At 35.7% G+C, this 21,980-nt stretch overlaps 1 protein-coding gene across 5 annotated transcripts in view; it reads right to left on the bottom strand.

The window, feature by feature from the left end:
• Nucleotides 1–21,980, bottom strand: part of TANK (TRAF family member associated NFKB activator) — an 86,227-nt gene that overhangs the window by 32,878 nt on the left and 31,369 nt on the right. For all 5 annotated transcript variants that reach the window (XM_046658921.1, XM_046658922.1, XM_046658920.1 and 2 more), the window contains exon 2: nt 17,356–17,503. In XM_046658921.1, the coding sequence (XP_046514877.1) occupies nt 17,356–17,454 (99 nt within the window). In that variant the 5' untranslated portion in view covers nt 17,455–17,503. The remainder of the gene's footprint in view (nt 1–17,355; nt 17,504–21,980) is intronic.

Genomic DNA, 21,980 nt, shown 5'->3' with positions numbered 1-21,980 from the left:
ACTTACTTACATTATAGAAATCATAGTATTCTAGTCTAACTGTATGTATGTCTGATTTCCCTTTAGATTATGACCTCCTCAGGGGCAGAGACTATTTTCTTCTGTCACCTCCAGGGTATAACAGAGTGTCTGGCACACATTGAGATGCTCAGTTAATATTAATATAAATTAATTAAGTCGTTAAAGAAGTGATCTGAAGGAATGGAGAAAAGGTTTTGGTTATATTTCCATAAGGGAAACAGGAAAAATGGAGACAAGGTGAGTAGGTGAATAAGACAAAAGGAAATTAAGTTTGAGAAAATGGATGCAAAATATAGACATGTCTGAAGATGCGTTTTTTGGAAAAAAAGGGAAGTTATACTGTCAGAAAAAAGGGTACTAATTTGAGGAGAAAAAAATACATACTCAGAAAACAGAATGAAGATTTTGACCACAAGGCTATGAGAAGGAAAAGTCCAAAAGAGGATATTCTATCAAATTGGGAAATAACCAAAATTTGGCTTATTTGCTATGTTTGGAAACTAACAAAGTTTTTTTTTTTCTTTTTATTAAATGCTTTTGTTCACTGAACAGATCTGAATAAACTTAAAGCCTGAAAAGTCATTTTAAAAGGTCAGATAATTGTTGTACTGTCACAGTATTTTTTAAAAAACAGTACAATTACAAAGCAAGTACATTCCAGCACTATCAAAGACCCCACAAAACAGAAAAATCACTAACAACCACATTGAAAATGTACAACAGCAATGTCTTGTCAACACTTCTGTACAGAGCACAGACATGACAGCTAAAACAGACAGAAGAGAAGATGCTTTTGACAGCCAGTGTGTGTGAATGATTCTTTGAGTCAGATGGCAGCAACAAGTTACCAACTAGGAGATCTGCATGACAACTAACCATCCATCTGTATCAAACACCATCTGGCCAAGATGACTCTGGCTTCTGTGTATTTGACACTCCTTCCAATTCCAAAGACTAGCAAAACAAGTGGTCTACCAGCATCTAAAGAGGTAAACAGGTACTTAGGTACTTGTGCCATAATGTACTTTGTATTCTTTCTTAGTGTTCAAAAGGAAAACTTAAAACAAGTGATCAAATATACTACACATCTTAAATTTATTAAAAGTGGTTGTCCATACATACTCTCAACTATGATAAATATAAAGCAAAAAGCTTATCTTAAGAGATGTCCCTTTATCCAGGCAAAATTTCAATCCATCTTCAAAACTAAGGCAGCATATTCTCTATAATTTTGGACATATAGCTGCTCAAGTTTTCCTGAGTTTCATAAATATTAAAACAGAATTCAAGAAATTGAATTTTTTTCCTATTGCTGACAGTGAAAATTCTCATTTTTCATATTTTCCAAAGCACTTATTTCTAGATGGGGAAACAAGTTCAAGTGTCCTTAAGTCATCTGTAACAGGTCAAACATTATCTCTTCTCATCCTCAAGAACTAACCTCAATATTCTGAAAAATACCATTGTTTTCCTTCAAATATAAAAAGAATAGGAATTCAATAAATGTTAAATGGATTTTAAAAAAAAGAAAGTCTCAATTTAAAAACCTTTCAAATGGTTCCAAGATTAACAAAGAGAATGAAAGCTTTACTGAAGGATTTGCTTGGCTACCACAAATGCTCTCGATAGGGAGTTCCACAGTTCATGAAAGAAGATAATTAAATATTAATCGGCCCAATACATCACACTTTAGACACAAACCGTCTTGAAACTTTGGTAAACTAAACATCAACTTCAATTTTCAGTTTTAAAAAAATGAGGTTGTATAGGATTAGCAACTCAGAGATCCTGGTTTACATAGCTCATTCTTCAACTGTACTCTTTTATATTCTCTGATAACTAGGTTATAAACCCTGCCCTCTTTGCCCTCCCGATATCAAGACTTATCTAGAAGATCTGTAATTTGATGGATCAGATTATCAATCTGGTTATCTACTATTAGGTGACAGTGCTGCCACCAATTTCTCAGCATACCAAATGGCAAACTATGACAAACTATTTTTATTTTACGACCATGGGTTTTGGTCCCAATTAATTTACTTAGCCTCTTTGTTTCTTCCTCTTTGAAATGAAAATAATATTTATCTGAAGGATTGAAGGAGATAGCATGCATAAAATATCTGGCACATGATAAGTTCTCTGCAAACATTAGTTCCTTTCCTTTAATAACGAGCAAGGGATCTACCTAATATCTATTACTGTAGCATGTGGTGCATACATCTAGTAACTAAAGTTCTGATTACCACCAAACATAGGCAATTTATCACCAGACTTACCACACAACCACCCTATGCTCTAAGCCAGTTTTCTCGTTCTTTCTTATATTTCATTGTAACCTAGGACGCAGAAGTTTTTTTTTTTAAGAAATCAGTGTGGTCTATCTCCATTGAATCAAAAACATTCTTTTAAGCAAAAAGCAAAAAAACTCTGGTTGTTCAAAGTTTACAAAGAGACAAAATAGGCTCAAAACTGATTAAGGAACAATTAATGGCTGTTAAAAATTACAAAAGCATGTTAGTTGAAAAAAGTGCAAAAACAACAAAATTGTCCACCATCACCACAACAAATACCCAGATATGCACAAAGTAAAAAGTGACATTCTTCCTTTACTTTGCTTTCCATTCCTCCTCAGAGGTAACTACTACTGACACCTTGGTATGTATGTACCCTTTCAGAACTTCTGTGTACATGTATACGTATCTTACTTTTTAAAAAATGAGAATTATTCTGCAACCAAATTTTTCAAGAATACATCATCATCATATGATCATTTCACTGAATACTTACTATGCACCAAAATCAGAGAGCTTTATTTTCTTTCTCTCATTTAATCCTTAAACGAACTTTCTGCGGAGATTATTTCCCACATTTTACAGATAAGAAAACTGAGGCACAGAGGTACAAAATAACTTGTCCAAGGTTTCTCAGTAGGTAATAGAGCTGGGAATCGACTCCAGGTTTACCTGATCACAATGCCCAAGCCCCTAAATAACCAGCATGGCATATCCTTGAGTATATCTAGTTCTACCAAAGTCCTCTTTTTTGCTATATCCTCTTCCCTTAGGCAATCTCATCCCTAGTGGCTGGTCATACGCCAGACTCTCAAATTTCTCCTTCTAGCCCAGACCTGTCTTCTGAACTCTGGATCTATGTGGCCAAGTGCTACTGGGAAAGCAACTGAAATTTTACTTATTCAAAACTGATGATCTCCTTCTGCCAACCACCATCTCCCCAAATCCCCTTTCCTTCGCAAAATAAGGTCCTTTACTAGCATTCCTTCTCTCAGTATACGGCACCACTGTCTATCCAGAAAGTTGTAACTATCCTTGACTTCTAGCTGTTCTATAGCCTATCCATGACCAAGTGTCAATTTTAATCTTAAATCTCTCTCAAGTCTATCCACTTTTTCATCTCCAATGTAGCCATCACAGTTCAAGCCATCACAACCTCAATGAACTACTGCAATAGCTAACTGCTCTCCCCAAATCTATCAGCCAATCCATTTTCTACATAGTAGCCACTCTGTTCTTTGCAAAATGCAAATCTAATCATAACACCCATGCTTTCCTCCCACCTCTTCCCCCACAAAACCTTAAATAGCTTCCTATTGCTCTTAGAATAAAGAACCAAAAATCCTCAATATGGTCTCTAAGACCCTACACAGTCTTGCCCTGACCCTTTTCATTGTACCTTTCCCTTATACTTTCAGTTCTTTTAGGCCAATGGGTCTTTATAATGCAGGTCCTTGTACCTGGAAAGCCCCTCAAGCTTGCCCTTTCAAAAATCACTTCATAAAGATTGTCTTCTCTGACTGCCTGGATTAGGTCAACTCCCTAACAGACATTCTAATAGCAGTTTACCTTTCTTCCTAATACTTATCAGAGTTTGAAACTTTACACTTATGAGATTGTTTGACTAGTGTCACCATTCCATAAAGCAAGAAGCATGTGTGCTTATCATTGTAGACCTGGTACTTAGAGCAGTTCCTGAAACAGTATATTGAGTAGATGCTCAAAGTATCTTTGAATGGAGAGCATAATTTAAACATTCCTAATTATTGATGGATCTTCTTGAACATAAATCCTAGCATACCTGTCTAAAAGTTTTGACAGAACATATTTCTGGAAATAAAAACCTGGAACAAAGGATACAAACATTTTAAATTCTGATAGGTGGAAAACGAGTCTATGGCAAAGTACTGACAACGTACAACTGTAGAAATCAGTCTTTGAGCAGAAACAGCCAGAAGCACCTTTATTCTAATACCAGTAGCTTCAGCAGGAAAAAAACAGAGTGAACTGCTCTATTTCCACTGACACTTTACACAGAGATATATGTTTTTGTGGAACAAAGAAAGGAAAAAAATAAGGAAAAAAAGAAATGGCCTCATTATTTGGTAAACAATAATGAGGCCATCTACATCATAAGTGAAAATAAAGGTATTTTTTAATATAGTAGTACCTCCAATAAAGGCATTTATATGCAATCCTTTAAAACATGTTTTACAATCTTTTAGAGGTAACATAAGCCTTGAGGCTAAGAGTTTACATTTCAGATGGGTCAAGACTAGCTCTAGAATAAAGCAATCTGACAAGACAGTCCTTATGGTTTCATATTTATTGTTACAAAAGTGTTTGGATCTGTAATTTATGACAAAAAGACAGAGCACAGTCGAATTTAGTCTTATTTGAGGTCTTCACCTTAGACTCACTGGTTAGTCAATAAGGCTCTTTGCTTAGCAAATAGGATGGTTTTAAACATTCTGTATCCTTTACCCTTCTTATCAGAACAAAGAAAAAGCAATTTATAGCGCAGTACCTAAACTAAGAATTATGGGGATTTCTTCCTTTCTATATAAGACATTGTTGATTTTTCTCTTTTAATCAAGAACTGGGCAAGAAGAGACAAATATGTTTTGTTCCATATTTCTCTTTTCCATAAGAAGATTTTTATTTTTTTTTATTACATAATACAAAAGATCTTGGGACAAGCAAAAGATCAGCCGTCAGAAGTTTTCTGTAACTTTATCATTTATGAATACGGCAATCTGACTTTTAAATGGCAATCAGTTTTAAAATTTTCAGATGTTTTTATTATTTTAATTGATTCTTCTCTTGGAAAGATGGAAAGAAGCAATAGAGGGTACTTAAGTCTTAATTAAATATATTTGGTTTCTCCCACAGAAAAGCAGCAGAAATTGATAACAAGCAACTTGGTATAAGTAATAAATTGATTAAACATTTAATTCCACATTATGGAATCTTGTCATATTTGAAACCCTCCAGGCAACTTTAGCCTAGTCGGCCATAAGATGTGGCAAAGACTGCTAATTATTCTCCCCATTTACATTCTTCTCTTTCTTTCAGTAATATAGACTTTTAGCTGGGCACATGGTCATCCAGCTACGTTTACTAGCCTTTCCCATTACTAGGTATAACCATGGAACTAAGTTCTGGCTAACAGTATGTGAACAGAAGTGACCCATACAAATTCTGGACCACATCATTAAAAGGAAGTCGTCTGTTCTTCCCTGCTTCTCTCTCTTTCTTCTCACTGGCAGGGAAATAGTAACAAGTACAGCAGTCATTGTGATTCCAGAGAGGGAAACTATATTTCAAGGTGTAGCCCTGGCTACTCACCTCTGGACTGTCACAGGAGAGAGATAAACTATCTTATTTAAGCACAATATTTCTTGGTCTCTTCGTAGCAACAGCTGATCATATACAATAACTAATTCAGGGGTGAAGCCAACTCTACCACTGCCCTGTCAGGGGCTATTGTGATTAAAACATTCCTCTACTCTGGAAATCAGAAGACCTCTTACTGTGAGTACATATGAATGCTTATGCAAGGCAAGAAACAGAATAAGCAATATTAGACTCTGAACCCTTTTAAGTGCACGTTCTATGTTTTATTTATCTGTGGATCCCTAGCATTTATTATGTGCCTGGCACACCATAAATTGTTTGTAGGATGATTGAAATAAATATTAATAGCAAGCTTTATACTCCAGCCTCTTTTGGTAAGAGATGTGTAAATCACAAAGTAGGAATTCATCCAAGAAAAAAGGAAACTATATTAGATTATTCAATGGTAAGAAAACAGTTTGAGGGGCTGGCCCAGTGGCGCAGTGGTTAAGTTCGCACTTTCCACTTCAGCGGCCTGGGGTTCACTGGTTTGGATCCTGGGTGCGGACCTAGTACTGCTTGTCAAGCCATGCTATGGCAGGCGTCCCACTTATAAAATAGAGGAAGATGGGCACGGATGTTAGCTCAGGGCCAGTCTTCCTCAGCAAAAAGAGGAGGATTGGCGGCAGATGTTACCTCAGGGCTAATCTTCCTCAAAAAGAAAAAAAAAAAAGTAAGTTTGAAAACCTGAAATGGGCTGTAATTTAGCTAGGTTAGTATAAAGAATATGGACTTCAAAGTCAGATAAACCTAATTTTAGTACAGATTCTGCCACTTATGTTGAAATATGTAGTTCTGAGTCTCAGTTTTTTCATTTGAAAATAGGGTCAACAATGCTTACTTTGTAGGGCTAGGAGGATTTAAGTACAAAGTAGGTGACACTTGTAAAATATACTCATTCATTAAATGTTAATTCTCCTTTCTGCTTTATGAAGTAACATGAATTTAAGGACTGAAGGAGGGAAGAGAATGTAATTGGTTTAGCATTATCTGCGATTACCTGATATTTTAGTATGGTCCAGAATAAAGGCTATACTGGAAGGATAAGCTAAAAATAGTGATGTTTTCTTAAAGACTAGAGGTTCTAAGACAAAAATGTAATGGCATGGTGGCAGGAGTGCTCAGGTAGAACAATGGAAAATCGGGCACAGAACTGAAAGAGAAAACACTACTTAGGGGCCAGGGAAAGTAAATACACTTGATGATCAATAGTAGAACACTAGTAGTAGTATGAGGGATCATCCTTTGAAATTTAAGTGAAGTAATTTATGATAAATAAAAGGCAGTATTATTCCACACAGCCCTTCTAAGACTCATTACTCCCTTGAAATGGTATACAGGTGAGAAAAATAGTGAATATATAAATTCAGGTCAGACATTCAGCTTAATGTGTCTTCCAAGAGGAAACGAGATGTATGGGTCCAGAGCTCAGAGGGCAGGTCTGGAGTAAGGAGATAAATTTAGGAGTCACTATCATAGGTATCTGAAGCCACAGGAGAAGATGAGAGGTCACACAAAATATAAAGTAAGAAGCCAAGAAGGCCTTGAAAAACTCTTAATAGTGGCCTGGTAGTAGAGAAGAAACTTACAAAGGAGATTAAGGAAGTGAGGCCCAAGAGGGAACGAGAAAATAAAATATGGTGTGTGGAATGCTAAAGAAAAATAGTGCTTTAAGCAAGAGGTAGTACAAGTGATATGGTCAACTATTAAATGGAATGAGGCAGCTCTATATGTATAAACTTGAAAGACTATCGATGATTTTAGGCAAAGAAGTTATAGACATGGAATGTGTGGTCAGGTAGATTTTTTCACATCCCAGTTCTACTAGCTTTACTACTTATTAGCTGTGTGGTTGTGGCCAAGTTATTTCACCTCTCTGTATTTCCTTTTCCTCATCTGAAAAATGAAAATAATACTTCCTCACAAGATTTGTATGATTAAATCAGATGACTGTAAAGCACTTTGGCAAACATGAGCCTCAATAAATCTCAGTAATGATGATGGTGAAGATAAATACATTTAAAAAGTTTGAAACCTTTTTCAGATTAAAATAATTCCATTTTTGAAAAAATATAATTCATATATTCAGTAAGGATATACATCAAATTATTAACAACAGTTACCCCTAGGGAGCGAGGGAGAGGACCATCATTTTATATTCTGTGTATCTTGAATTACTTGCAATTTTTTCAATATGCACACGCTTCTTTTATAAGTTTGGCCAATTATATTTTACAAATCACTTACCTGCCTTCATTGTCTTTGTCTCCCTTATTAATTTGGAATACTTGGATGCCTTTGCTTGACAAAATGTTCTTAAATAGATGAAGCACACTGACTTCTCAAAGAGGAGCTTCTGAGTCTTAAACTGCAGTGAGCTAGAAGAATCGCTGTGAGAAGAACTGGCTTGGAGTATGGACAGCTAACTGGTAAAAGGCTAGGGTGTGGGGCCGGCCCCATGGCCGAGTGGTTAAGTTTGCGTGCTCTGCTTTGGCGGCCCATGGTTTCACCGGTTCAGATTCTGGGCGTGGACATGACACCGCTCATTGAGTCACGTTGAGGTGGCGTCCCACATAGCACAACCAGAGGCACCCACAACTAGAATATACAACTATGTACTGGGAGGCTTTGGGTAGAAGAATAAGAAGAAAAAAGAAAAAGATTGGCAACAGATGTTAGTGCAGGTGCCAATCTTTAAAAAAAAAAAAAAAGGCTGGGGAGTTGGTACAAACTGATGAATGACAGATAAATAGCAATAAAACATAGCTGGTAAGAGAATCTAGGCTACACCAATTCTCTTTTTTTTGTAACAGACTTTTTAAAGTTGTAGTAAAATATATATAGCATAAAATTTGCCATTTAAACTATTTTAAGTGTACAGTTCTGTGGCATTAAGTACACTTACATTCTTGTACAAACATCACCACCATCTATCTCCAGAACTTTTTCATGTTCCCCAACTGAAACTCTGTACCTATTAAACACTAACTCCCCATTCTCTTGCTCCAGCCTCTAGAAACTACCCTACTACTTTCTGTCTCTATGAATCTGACTACTCCAGGCATCTCATATAAGTAGAACCACACAATATTTGTCCTTTTGTGACAAGTTTATTTCACTTAGTGTAATATTTAATGTTGTACATTGTGTCAGAATTTCCTTCCTTTTTAAGGCTGAATAACATTCCATTGTATGTATATAAGGCATTTTATTTATCCATTCATCCATGGACTAACACTTGGGTTGCTTCCACCTTTTGGCTACCGTAAATATAAGCCTACTATGAACATGAGTGTACAAATACCCCTTTGAGTCCCTGTTTTCATCTTGTTTGGGTATATACTCAGCAGTTGAATTGCTGGATCATATGGTAATTGTTTATTTTTTTGAGGAAACATCAAACATTTTCCACAGAGGCTATATCATTTTACATTCCCATCAGCAATGTACAAGAGTTCTGATTTCTCTACTTCCTCACCAACACCTTTTTTATTTTTACTTTTTTATAATAGCCAATGGGTGTGAAGGGGTATCTCATTGTGGTTTTGATTTGCATTTCCCTAATGACTAATGATGTCAAGCATTTTTTCCATGTGCTTATTGGTCATTTGTATAACTTATTTGGAGAATGTCTATTCAAGTCCTTTGCTTATTTTTAATGGGGTTTTTTGTTGTTGTGGTTGTTGCTAAGCTGTAGTTCTTTACAGATCCTGGATATCAATCACTTACCAGATATATGATTTGCAAATATGTTCCCTCATTCTTTGGGTTGCCTTTTCACTCTGTTGATAGTGTTTTAATTTTGATGAAGTCCAATTTATCTAATTTTTCTTTTGTTACCTGTGCTTTGGTGTCACATCCAATGTCATGGAGCTTTTCCCCTCTGACTTTTCTAAGAGTTTTATAGTATTAGCTCTTGCATTTAAGTCCTGATTTAATTTTTGTCTATGGTAAAAGGTAAGGGCCCAACTCATGAACATGAAATTTTTCCCCATATGTTGGTATTTTCTTTAATTTCTTTCAGCAATGGTTTGTAGTTTTCACTGTATAAGTCTGCTGCCTACTTGGTAAGTTTATATTATTCATTTTGATGCTATTGTAAATAGAATTTTCTTAATTTCCTTTGCAGATTGTTTAATGTTGATGTATATAAATGCAACTGGTTTTTATGGCTGATTTTGTATCCTACAACTTTGTTGAATTTGTTTATTAGTTCTAGCAGTTTTTTTGGTGGAATCTTAACAGTTTTCTACAAATAAGATCAAGTCATCTATGAACAGAGATAATTTTACTTCTTTTCAATTTGGATATCATTCTTCTTGCCTAATTGTTTTGGGTAGGATTTCCAGTATTATGTTGAATAGAAGTCGTGAAAGTGGGCATCCTTGTTTTGTGCCTGATCTTAGAGGAAAAGCTTTCAGTCTTTCACCATGGAGTACTATGTTAGTTGTGGGTTTTTCATATATGGCCTTTATTGTGTTGAAATAGTTTCCTCCTATTTCTAGTCTCGTGAGTGTTTTTATCATAAAAGGGTGTTGAATTTTATCAAATGCTTCTTCTGCATCAATTGAGATGATCATGTGTTTTTCCCCACTTCATTCTGTTGAAGTGGTGTATTCCATTGACTGATTTTGTATGTTGAACCATCCTTGCATTGCAGGAATAAATCCCTCTTGGTCAAGGTGTATAATCCTTCAAAAATATTGTTGAATTCAGTTTACTATTATTTTGCTGAGGATTTTTACATCAACATTTGTAAGGGATATTAGTCTGTAGTTTTGTTTTCTTTAGTGTCTTTGTCTGGCTTTGGTATCAGGGTAATGCTGGCCTCAAAGAATGAGTTAGGAAGTGTTCCTTCCTGATCAAGTTTTTGGAAGAACTGGTGAGAAGAACTGGCATTAATTCTTCTTTGAATGCTTGGTAGAATTTACCAGTAAAGCCATTGGGTCCTGGGCTTTTTTTTTTTTTAATGAACAGCACATAGAATGCTTTCCTTTTGTTTGCTGGGAAAGATTTGCCCTGAGTTAACATCTGTTGCCAATCTTCCCTTTTTTTCCCCCTCCGCAAAGCCCCAGGACATACTTGTATATTCTAGTTGTAAGTCCTTCGAGTTCTTCTATGTGAGCTGCCACCATAGCATGGCTATAGATGAGTGATGTGGTTCTGTGACTGGGAACTGAACCCGCGCTGCCGAAGCAGTGAGAGTGCCAAACTTGAACCACTAGGCCATCAGGGCTGGCTCCCTGGGCTTTCTTAATTGGGAATTTTTTTGTGTGGAGGGAACTTATTGATTACTGTTTCAATCTCTTCACTAGGTATAGGTCTATTCCAGATTTTCTACTTCTTCATATCTTGGTAGGTAGTACGTTTCTAGGACTTTGTCCATGTTATCTAGGATATCCAATTTGTTGTACAACAATTGTTTACAAGTGTTTAGTACCTTTATAATTCTTTTTATTTCTGTACAATTGGTAGTAATGTCCCCTCTTTCATTTCTGGTTTTAGTTATTGGAGTCTTCTTTTTACTCTTAGTCAATTTAGCTACAGGTCTGTCAATTTTGTTGATGTTTTTGAAGAACCAATTCTTGGTTTCATTGACTTTCTCTATTAGTTTTCTCTATTTTGTTTACCACTGCTATAATTTTTTCTATTTCCTTCTTTCTGTTAGCTTTGGGTTTACTTTGTTCCTTTTTTAGTTTCTTAAGGTGTAAAGTTAGATCACTGATTTGAGATCTTTCTTTTTTTTTGGAAGATTAGCCCTGAGCTAACATCTGCTGCCAATCCTCCTCTTTTTGCTGAGGAAGACTGGCCCTGAGCTAACATCAGTGCCCATCTTCCTCTACTTTATATGTGGGATGCTTACCACAGCATGGCTTGCCAAGCAGTGCCATGTCTGCACCTGGGATCCAAACCGGTGAACCCTGGGCCGCTGAAGCAGGACGTGAGCACTTAACCGCTGTGCCACTGGGCTGGCCCCGAGATCTTTCTTCTTTTTAATGTAAGCATCTATAGCTAAAAAATCTCCCTCTTAGCACTGCTTTCTCTGCATTTCATAAATTTTGGCATGTTGTGATTTTATTTTCATTTGTCTCCAAGATATTTTCTAATTTCTCTTGTGATTTCTTCTTTGACCCATTGTTGTTTAAGAGCATGTTATTTAATTTCCACATATTTGTGAATTTCCCAGTTTTCCTTCTGCTGTTGATTTGTGGTTTCATTCCATTGTGAAGAAAAAAGATACTTGTATGATTTCAATCTTTTTAAATTTAGAGAGTCATTTTTAATGGCCTAACACATGGTCTATCCTGGAGAATGTTCCATGCAAACTTGAGAAAAATGTGAATTCTGCTGTTGTTGGGTGGAGTATTCTGTAAATGTCTATTAGTTCCAACTGGTCTATAATGTTGTTCAAGTCCTCTATTTCCTTAATGATCTTCCATCTGTTCTATCCATTATTTAAAGTGTTCAAAGTGGGATACTGAAGTCTACTACTGTTATTGTAAAACTATTTCTTCCTTTCATACTGTCAATGTTTGCTGAATATATTTTGGAGCTGTGATGTTTGGTGCATATATGTTTATAATTGTTATATCTTCTTGACGAATTGATCCTTTTATCAATATATAATGTCCTCCTTTATCTGTGGTAACAATTTTTGACATGAAGTCTGTTTTGTCTGACATTGGTATAGCCACTTTTGCTCTCCTTTGGTTACTATTTGCAAGGAATCTTTTCCCATCCTTTCATTTTCAATGTGAAAAGGACATTTTTGGCATGTCTTTAAATCTAAAGTGAGTCTTGTCAACAGCATATAGTGGGATTCTATTTGTTTATTCATTCTGCTAATCTATGTCTTTTGATTAGGCTGTGTGATCCATTTTCTCTTAATGTTAACTACCGATAAGGAAGTACTTACTTTCGCCATTTTGTTGTTTTCTGTATGTTTTATAGCTTTTTGTTCTGTATTTCCTCCATTGTTTGTCTCTGCATTTAGTTGATTTTTTGTAGTGACACATTTTAATTCCCTTCTCCTTTCTTTTTGTGCATATTCTATAGATTTTTTTTTGTGGTTACCATTGAGATTATACATCCTTAAGAAATGACAATCTTAAATTGATACCAACTTAACTTTAATTGCATACAAAAACTCTACACCTTTATAGTTCTACCCTTCTACCTTGTTATTAATGTCACAAATTACATCTTTATATATTGTGTACCCATTAATATAGATTTAAAGTTATTTTTTATATATTTGCCTTTTAAATCCTGTAGAAAATAAAAAATGGAGTTACAAGACAAAATTACAATAATACTGGTTTTTATACCTGTCTATTTAGCTACCTTTACCAGAGAGCTTTATAATTTCATATGGCTTCAAGTTACTGTCTAGTATCCTTTCATTTCAACTTGAAGGACACTCTTCAGCATTTCTTGTAGGTTAGGTCTAGTGGTAATGAATTCCACCCACTTCTGTTTATCTGGCAATATTTTAATTTCTCTCTCATTTTTGAAGGACAGTTTGCCAGATACAGAATTCTTGGTTAATAGGTTTTTTTCTTTCAGCATTTTGAATATATCATCTCACTGCCTTCTGGTCTGCAAAGTTTCTGTTGAGAAATCTGCTAACAGTCTTATTGGGGCTCCCTTGTACAAGGTTGTCCTCTTGTTTCTCTTCTCTTGCTCTATTCTCTTTCTCCTTGGTACCTCTTTCTTCCATTAGTCCATGTATCATTCCTATGAAGATGACTCCCAAATTTGTATTTCCAACTGGTACCTTACTTCAGAGATCCCCATTTCTATTTCTTGCTGATCATCTTCCCCTGGCTAATCTTCTAACACTTGAATTCAAAATATCCAAATCAAATCAAATGAGTAAATGTTGATCTTTAGGATCTTCTATTTTCACAATAAGTCATGAAAGTGGGGAACTGGAATGGGATTGAGGAATTCAAGAAACTCATTAACAATAACCCATCCCTTGGACTCACATTCTCTACTCTCTTTTTTCACTCCTCTGTGTCTGTTCTCTCACTTCATGAGAACTTCAGCCATAAAGCTTCTTTTTGTTCTTAATCTATTAGACTCCTCCTAGATTAGCTTCCTTTTGCTTTTAGCTTATATCTCAAAGCATATAATTTCAATTGCTTTTGTACGCACTTTCTGGCCATCCAACTGTTCTTGTACTCTTAACTCTGCAACCTCCTAATCCTGGATTTCACCATCCAGCTCTTCTACTTCTATACCAAGAAAGCTGCTGAAAAAGTGATCAACAAACATGGACTGATACCACTAAAAGTTCACAGTAAAGGGTGAATGAAACATTTTTCTTCTCTCTTTTCTTAACTGAAGCTATTTTAATTCTTTACTACCACTCTCAGAATATCCTAAAATCACTTCACTCAGTAGATGACCTCACCTTGTATTTCACAGAAAAAAATGGACTCAAATGATAACTCTTTATTTTTTAATTGAGTAAATTTGATGAGTAACATTGTGTGAGTTTAAGGTGTACAGTGTGTTACTTTGAGAGATTTAGATATTGTAATATGACTGCTGTTGTGATATTTATCACATTATATAATTATAGTACAGTATTATTGTCTGTATTCATTACACTGTGCATTAGATCTCTATGGCTTATTTACTACTTGTTACAAGTTTGTATCTCTAAACATCATCAATCTTAACCCCACTCCCCAACTCCTCCTCGTAACCACCATTTTACAGTTTTTTACAGGTTTCACTCTTTCAGATTCCACATATAAGTGATATATGATAACCCTTCTAACTTCCTGCCACCACCACCTCCTATATGCACAGTTATCTTCATTTGCAGTTTTTTCTCTTGTTCCCTTCTGTTCTCAGAGGAATAGGTGTTTCTCCTCTTGTTCACAGTAAATTCCTTAACCTACTTCTGAATCTCCAGAAACCAAGGGATTGGCCATATTTCCTTCCTCTTACCCTCTTGCCCTTTACATATTCCTTCATCCTATACACTCTAACTCAGGAATGTTATCCACATTCAAGGCTATAATAAAATCTGTTGTTCTATAATCTCCAATTCTGAACTCTACCTAGGCTTCTAGTTCCAAATTTACAACTATCTATTAAACATTTTCATCTGCATGTCCAACAGGTAACTAAACCTAATTACACATCTTATTTCTCCATCCTCAAATCTGCATCTCTTCTTCATTCTTGGTTTCAGTTATCAGCACCATCAATCCAGTCTTCTATTCCAGATACCTGGGTATCATCCTAGAATCTATGCCATCACCCTCAGAAGTGGCCTGCATTCAGGTGCTACCTGGTTTCCATTCTATCTCCTAAATAAATCTTAGATCTCTTCTCTAATTCATCCCTAATGCTTAATTTAAGTCCTCATTGCTTGAAATGATTGACATTCATTTTTTCTTTTTTAAACTGAGTATTATATGTACATTTATATTTAACACAAGTATATTAATAATTTATAATTATATACTAATAAATATACTAAAGTTCATAAAGTGCAACTTAATGGTTGCCAGGTATTTTTACAGTCCTGACTCTTAGAACACTGGTTAGCATCAATAGATACATTTGTTGAGATGAATTCCACACTGTCCTCTATCCTATCTATCCTCTATCCCCAATATCAGGAAGACTTTTCTAAAGCACATATTAATCCTTCAGTAAATTTTGATTGAATAAGAATACAGTACAAACTACTTACTCATATTCATCATGATAGGGCCCCAATCTACCTTCACAGCTTCTTTCCTGTACTACCATGACTAGTCTTTCAGAAGTCAAAGGATTACCTTATGGTACATGGAACGTACCATACAGTCCCTCGCTTCTGAGTTTTTATTATATATACTGCTCCCTCTGCTTTCAGGACTCTTCTCTAATTTACCCAATACCTCCTAATCTGAGCCCAAGTGTTGGGCTTGATACTGAGCTTAAGACTTGATCCTCCCAGACTAAGTTAGGTGCCTTTTCTCTGTGCTCATATATTATCCTGCACAGATCTCTACTATGGCACTTAGAACACTATGGTAATAACTATTGATCTTCTTTTTTATCCTCTTTACTTATTGGAAAGTTCCTTAAGGGCATAAACATATTTCAGTATTCTCAGAACCTCATCAAGTACCCAGCACATAGTAGACACTCAACAATATTTCTTAAATCAGGATATTTTGAGTCTAATATAAAAGAATATATAGTAAACATTTTTTCTTCTCCTATTCTTAAGTACTTGACAAATACAAAAAAAATATATTTCCCTTCCTCCTCTTTAGGATAATTGCTCATGTGAGCAAAGGCTTCTTCCATGGCAAATAAGAGGTTAAACTACATAAGTTTTCAGTTGCTTACCACTGGCCAGTGCAGGAAGAGAGTACAAAAATTCCTGTTTCTATCTTAACCTAAGAATAGCTCAATACTCCTCCTTCCCTAATTCTGTGTTTTCTAACTTTCCTAGAAAAGTATAGGACTGTTGAAGTTTCTTAATGAATCTAATGGGAAAATAAGAATGAAACCTGGGAGGTTTTGTTTTTTAAAAAATGATTATGCCTTATACCTGAACTGGAAAGGAAAAGAAATCCAAATTCCAAACTTCATTCCAATAATTTCAGAAAGCTCCCCATCATTATCATGCCTCTGTTGCTCCTCTGAGCCCCCAATGAAGATCGATAGTCCATAAATCTACCTACATAAGTGGGAGTATGCTTTTGAAAACCAACAGAATCACAAAGAATAATGATTTGTGAGGAATGCAGAGAAACATGTACAACAGCTTATGGTATATGCATCACTTAGAAAGAAAAAGAGAATTGTGGAGTTCCTATATTTACGGAAGAACCCAGAACTGTATGGCTAGCATATTTCTTAGACTTCAGAACTCCACAGGCTAGTAAAATTTTTTTTTAAATTGAAGGAACCAACATAAGATCCTCCACTTTCAACTCTTTGTAGGAATAATTTAATATAGTATGTCTTCAGCTGTTATCTTCAGAAAAGCCAACGTGCAAGGTTGGCCCTTGGCTGGCATCTGAGAACTTGACTTTTGAAAACAGTTCCTAGTGATAAGGTTGTGACTGGTGTGCCAGCCTATTCAGACTGTACCATGAGATTTATGGAGAACACCTTTAACTTTAAGAGTTAAAAATAAAGTATTTAAGTGAAATCTTTAATGATGTAACAGAAGTTTCAGCTTTTTAAAATTACCCCTCTACATAGAAAATTTCTGTTTAGTACTTTCATTTTCCAAAGAAGGTAAATTAATAACAAATTTAGTTCCAGCGTATTTTAAGAGTTGTACAGTCATCCTGCCAGTCAAATAACAATGTAAAAAACCAAAGAACAAAACTAGCTGAGACAGTGATACTTCTAACTTTGTCATTTTACTTAAAAAGTATTTATGGAAGATAACATTCATCTTTCCTCCACAGAATCACCTTAAAATGAACTCTTCCCACAGGTCACAATGTTTTTTTAAAAGGCACCAGATAAAAATCTCAAATTTCATCCATTAATATATCCCTGTTTCAGTAATTATAGTTTTTTTGGCAGTTTCTAACAATATTTTTAGTTGCAAAAGACTCTCAAATTCCATTTACCAGGATAAATAACAACTTTCAAAACCAAAACGACAAACCTTTTGCTGTAGTTCTTTTATTGCAGAATCTCTATCCATGCATGCCTGTCGAAAGGCTTCATAAGCTTTATTGAGTTGCTCACCAATGTTTTTATCCATTCCTCTCCGTCCTGTAGCATCACTATAAAGGATGGAGTAAATGGCAGGTCTGGAAAATAATCAGAACAATTTAGATAGTCATTAAGTTATATAAATCTCATTTCTAAAATGCATCTTAAAGACAGTTCTATACGGTTTATCATGAACATTATAGCACCAAGTATTACAAAAGGTTTATAAAGGCATAAAAGTCTCATCTAAAATCCTGATCAGAAATATTGTGAAACTTTAACTTCTACAATTTTTAAATATTCTTTACTAATGTTCAAGGAGCAAGAGGGGTTTGCTTTCATAGAGATGCTACTTTGGAAATTGTAATCTATAAATGCAACCTAAAAATGGAGAAATACAAAAAGCCATGTGTTATTAGTACTCTATCATAGAAATGCACAACAGATTAGCAACGTGAGAAGGGATTTCTTTCTACTAGACAGACAGTTACTCCCACTTACAAGGTGAATTCTTGCTACACTGAAATTAGAGAAAAATTAAATAGATAATAAATGTTTGCGGATGGAGTTCACACTGTTGTTATCGCAGAGCAATTAAAATGTGTGAAAATGCTCTTATTTTAGCACAAAAATCTAGGGAGAGTTGCTGTTGGATTGTACATTAAAAAAGAAAAACCACATCCCTTCAGTCCTACCCTTACTCCCCATTAGTTTTCCAACCTCCCTGCTGTTTCTGAACTATAGGTGATTTACTCAGTGGAGGTAATTTAGTTTTATCATCTCAATTTGCACCACATCTCTAACCACATTCCTTGGCTCTGAGCAGAGGGCCATCTAATAACTCTGATTCTTCCTGTCCAGCTGTAAAAACACCACAGGACCTTTCTCTTAATCCTCTGAAAGGCACAGAATAGAAACTTCTCTATCAGTCATAGGGGATTTTGGGGATATCAAATTATTTTCTTTTTTCCTTTTTGGTGAGGAAGATTGGTCCTGAACTAAGATCTGTGCCAATCTTCCTCTGTCTGCTTGAGGAAGACTGACCCTGAGTTAACATCTGTGCCCATCTTCCTCTATTTTGTATGTGGGATGCTGCCACAGCATGGCTTGATGAGCAGTGTGGAGGTCCATGCCCAGGATTCGAACCTGCAAACCCTGGCCTGCTGAAGCAGAGTACATAAACTTAACTACTATGCCACCAGGCCGGCCCCTTATTTTACTTCTTTATGAGTGAAAATCCTTTCTAATCTCAGTCTCTAATATTTCATAACACCTTTCATTTCACCTTTGGGTACACAATGCTTTGAAAATTTTTAGTATTTTACATTAAGATATAATTCATGTAACACAAAATTCACCATTTTACAGTGTATATGTCTGCGGTTTTTAGTATATTCACTATGTTGTGCAATCATCACCATTATCTAATTCCAGAACATTTTTATCACCATAAAAGGAAACCCCCTATACCCATTAGCAGTTAGTCTCAATTTTCCTCTCCCCATCCTCCGGCAACCACTAATTTGCTTTCTGACTGTATGGATTTGCCTCCTTTGGACATTTCATATAAATGGCATCATAAAACATGTGGCCTTTGTGTCTGGCTTTTTTCACATAGCATAAAGTTTCTGAGGTTTATCCATGTTGTAGCATGTAATAGTACTTCATTACTTTATATGTCTGAATAACATTCCACCATGTGTATATACCACATTTTGTTTATCCATTCCTCAATTAATAGACATTTGGGTTGTTTCCACTTTTTGGTTATTCTGAACAAAGGTACTGTTTGTGTATACATATTTGTGTGAACATATGTATTCAATTCTCTTGGATATATACCTAGGAGCAGAAGTGCTGGGTCCAATGACAATTCTGTTTAACTTTTTGAGGAACTGCCAAAACTGTTTCCACAGAAGCTGTACCACTTTATATTTCCACTAGCAATGCACAAGAGTTCCAACTTCTCCACATCTTTACCAACACTTATTGTCCATTTTAAAATTATATCATCTGAGTGGGCGTGAAGTGGCACCTCATCACAGTTTTGATTTGCATCTCCCTAATAATGTTGAGCATCTTTCCAGTGCTCATTGGTCATGTGTATATCTTCTTTGGAGAAATGTCTAGTCGAATCCTTTGCCCACTTTTTAATTGGGTTATTTTTCTTTCTACTGTTGAGTTGTAAGAGTTCTTTATATATTCTGGAAACTAGGCCCTTATCAAATATACATAATTTGCAAATATTTCCTTCCATTTTGTAGATTGTCTTTTCATTTCATTGATAGTGTCCTTTGACACACAAAGTTTTTAATTTTGATGAAGTCCAATTCATCTAATTTGTCTTTTGTTGCTTGTGCTTTTCATGTAATATCTAAGAAACTGTTGCCTAACCCAAGGTCATGCAGATTTTTACCTGTGCTTTAAGAATTTTATAATTTTGGCTTTTACACTTAGATTTGTGGTCCATCGAGTTAATGTGGATATGTGTGAGGTAGGGGTCCAGATTCGTTCTTTTGCATGTGATTATCCAGGTATCCAGGCACCATTTGTTGAAAGGCTATTCTTTTCCCTCTCAATGGCCTTGGCACTTTGACTATGGTAAAAATCAGTTGACCATAATTACAGTGCTCTTTTAAATACCTAGGTAATATTTCAATTCTACCAGCCAGTCTTTCATTTTAAGACACTAAATACACTCCTAAATAATTTTCCAGGCTTAATAAAAGCAATTTCAGGGTTTTTATTATGGGGATCACAGTGTCATTACTTTCTGAAGAAATGAATGAATGGTAATTTTTTTAGGCATTCGACTTAGGAAGTTTGTTTCTACTGCTACCTCTGATGGATAAAATACTGTTAGGATCATTAACACTCACAGGATCTCTGACCTGCCATAGACACTGTGGAAACATAAGCAATTAGCATTAATACAAAGTACCACTGAGTACTTTATTTAAACACTCTATCATTCAAAAGATTTAAGGTGGCTTACAAAAATACACACAAGATTAAAAATTAAATATACAAGCAGGAAAAGAAAACTAAGGGTAGGTAGCTACAGGGACTACAGTATACTATAATAAGCTAACGCATAAATTAGAGCTTTTAGGTAGCTAAGTGGCTAAGTTATCTATCACTGTCTTAAAAAGCTGCACATGTCATGACAGCTGTCAATGTAAACCACACCTATATTTTTATATCTAGGACAGACAAGAGCCTTGTATTGGGAACCCATCTAGTTTCTTGTTTTGTTCTATCTCTGACTGACCCTGTGACCTTAGTTTGGGGCCACTAAATCTTTTCAGACCCAAGTTTCTTTCTCTCCAATACAAAAAAGATGTTTGGACTTGATTTCTAAGAAACTTCTTTGTTCTACAGTTCTTGAGTCTGTGAGTCTAAAAACGCATGTCTGTTTCATCAAGAAGGTACATTCTTGTTTTTAAAAATGCAAATGCAGTACTGAAAATAGCTGCATCATATGCAAGTAAATCATGTGAAGCCATCACTTCAGGTCCTTGAATTAGATCACACAAATGTCACTAAGAAGAGTTACTGAGTAAATTCCACATGGATGCATCCTATTTCCTGAAATAAGAATGTATGCTGGGGAGATATGATTCAGGTCAATACAACTAACTAAATGATACATTTAATTCCTATCTCACAACCAGGAAGAGAATTGGGTGTTAGATCAATGACACTGACCAGAGAAAAAGGAAACATCTCCAGTACCCAGCTAATTAAACCAGGCAGATTTCAAACATTAACACCCTGAACTTTAAAGCCACTTGTTCTTCTATTTTTTAAAAGCATTTGTCAAGTGTAAAATTAATTTCACAATTTAAGAGGCAGTCACATTTCAATTACATTTTGGTATGCCTTCTGCAAAACTTGCCAGGCTTCAGGGAAATGGTTTTATTCATAGTAAACATGCTCAAACCCAAATCTAATGGCCACTCTCATCCCCCAAACCCAGGAGGTCAAAGCTAGAGGAACCTCTGCCTTGAAAACACTCTTCTAGTTATGGTTTCACTCTTTTAAATGTATTTTTAGGAAAGCCTTTCATGGTAATCTCCACATTTCTGGGTTTGGTTTATTGGTTTCCTTCCTCCACACAAGGAAAAGATTAAGTCACTGATTCCTCAGAAGATAGCTGGGTAAGCAGAATGCAAAGCAAAGCACCTGAGTGCTGCCCTCTTCCCCCACCTCCCCAGCAATCCTCCTGAAGACAGGTTAGTCCCCACCCACCTGCCTACGTCCCTCAGGCGGTAGTTTCTTTTTTCCCCTGGGTGGTTCCTGCGAGAAGGAAAATGGAAGGCAGCAAGTTGCTGTTCTGCCTCCAGGGTCCAGCATGTGCCCACCCAGGAGGAAGCACCAAGAAAATCCCTGGGCAGCAGACTGCTTCCTCTTTCACCAAAACTGGCCTAGGGTAGGAGAGGCAGCATGTGCAACGGAGATAATTTTATCATCCCTTGGTAAAGTTTCCCCAGCTCCAATGAAGGTTTGTTAACTACAAGGGCCAAACTTTGATTTTAATAAAATATATCCCATTACTACTCAATCTGAGAATAA

Source organism: Equus quagga, chromosome 4 (genome assembly GCF_021613505.1).
Source record: "Equus quagga isolate Etosha38 chromosome 4, UCLA_HA_Equagga_1.0, whole genome shotgun sequence".
Classification (NCBI taxonomy): Eukaryota; Metazoa; Chordata; class Mammalia; order Perissodactyla; family Equidae; genus Equus; species Equus quagga.
This window is presented reverse-complemented; position numbering and strand designations above follow the sequence as displayed.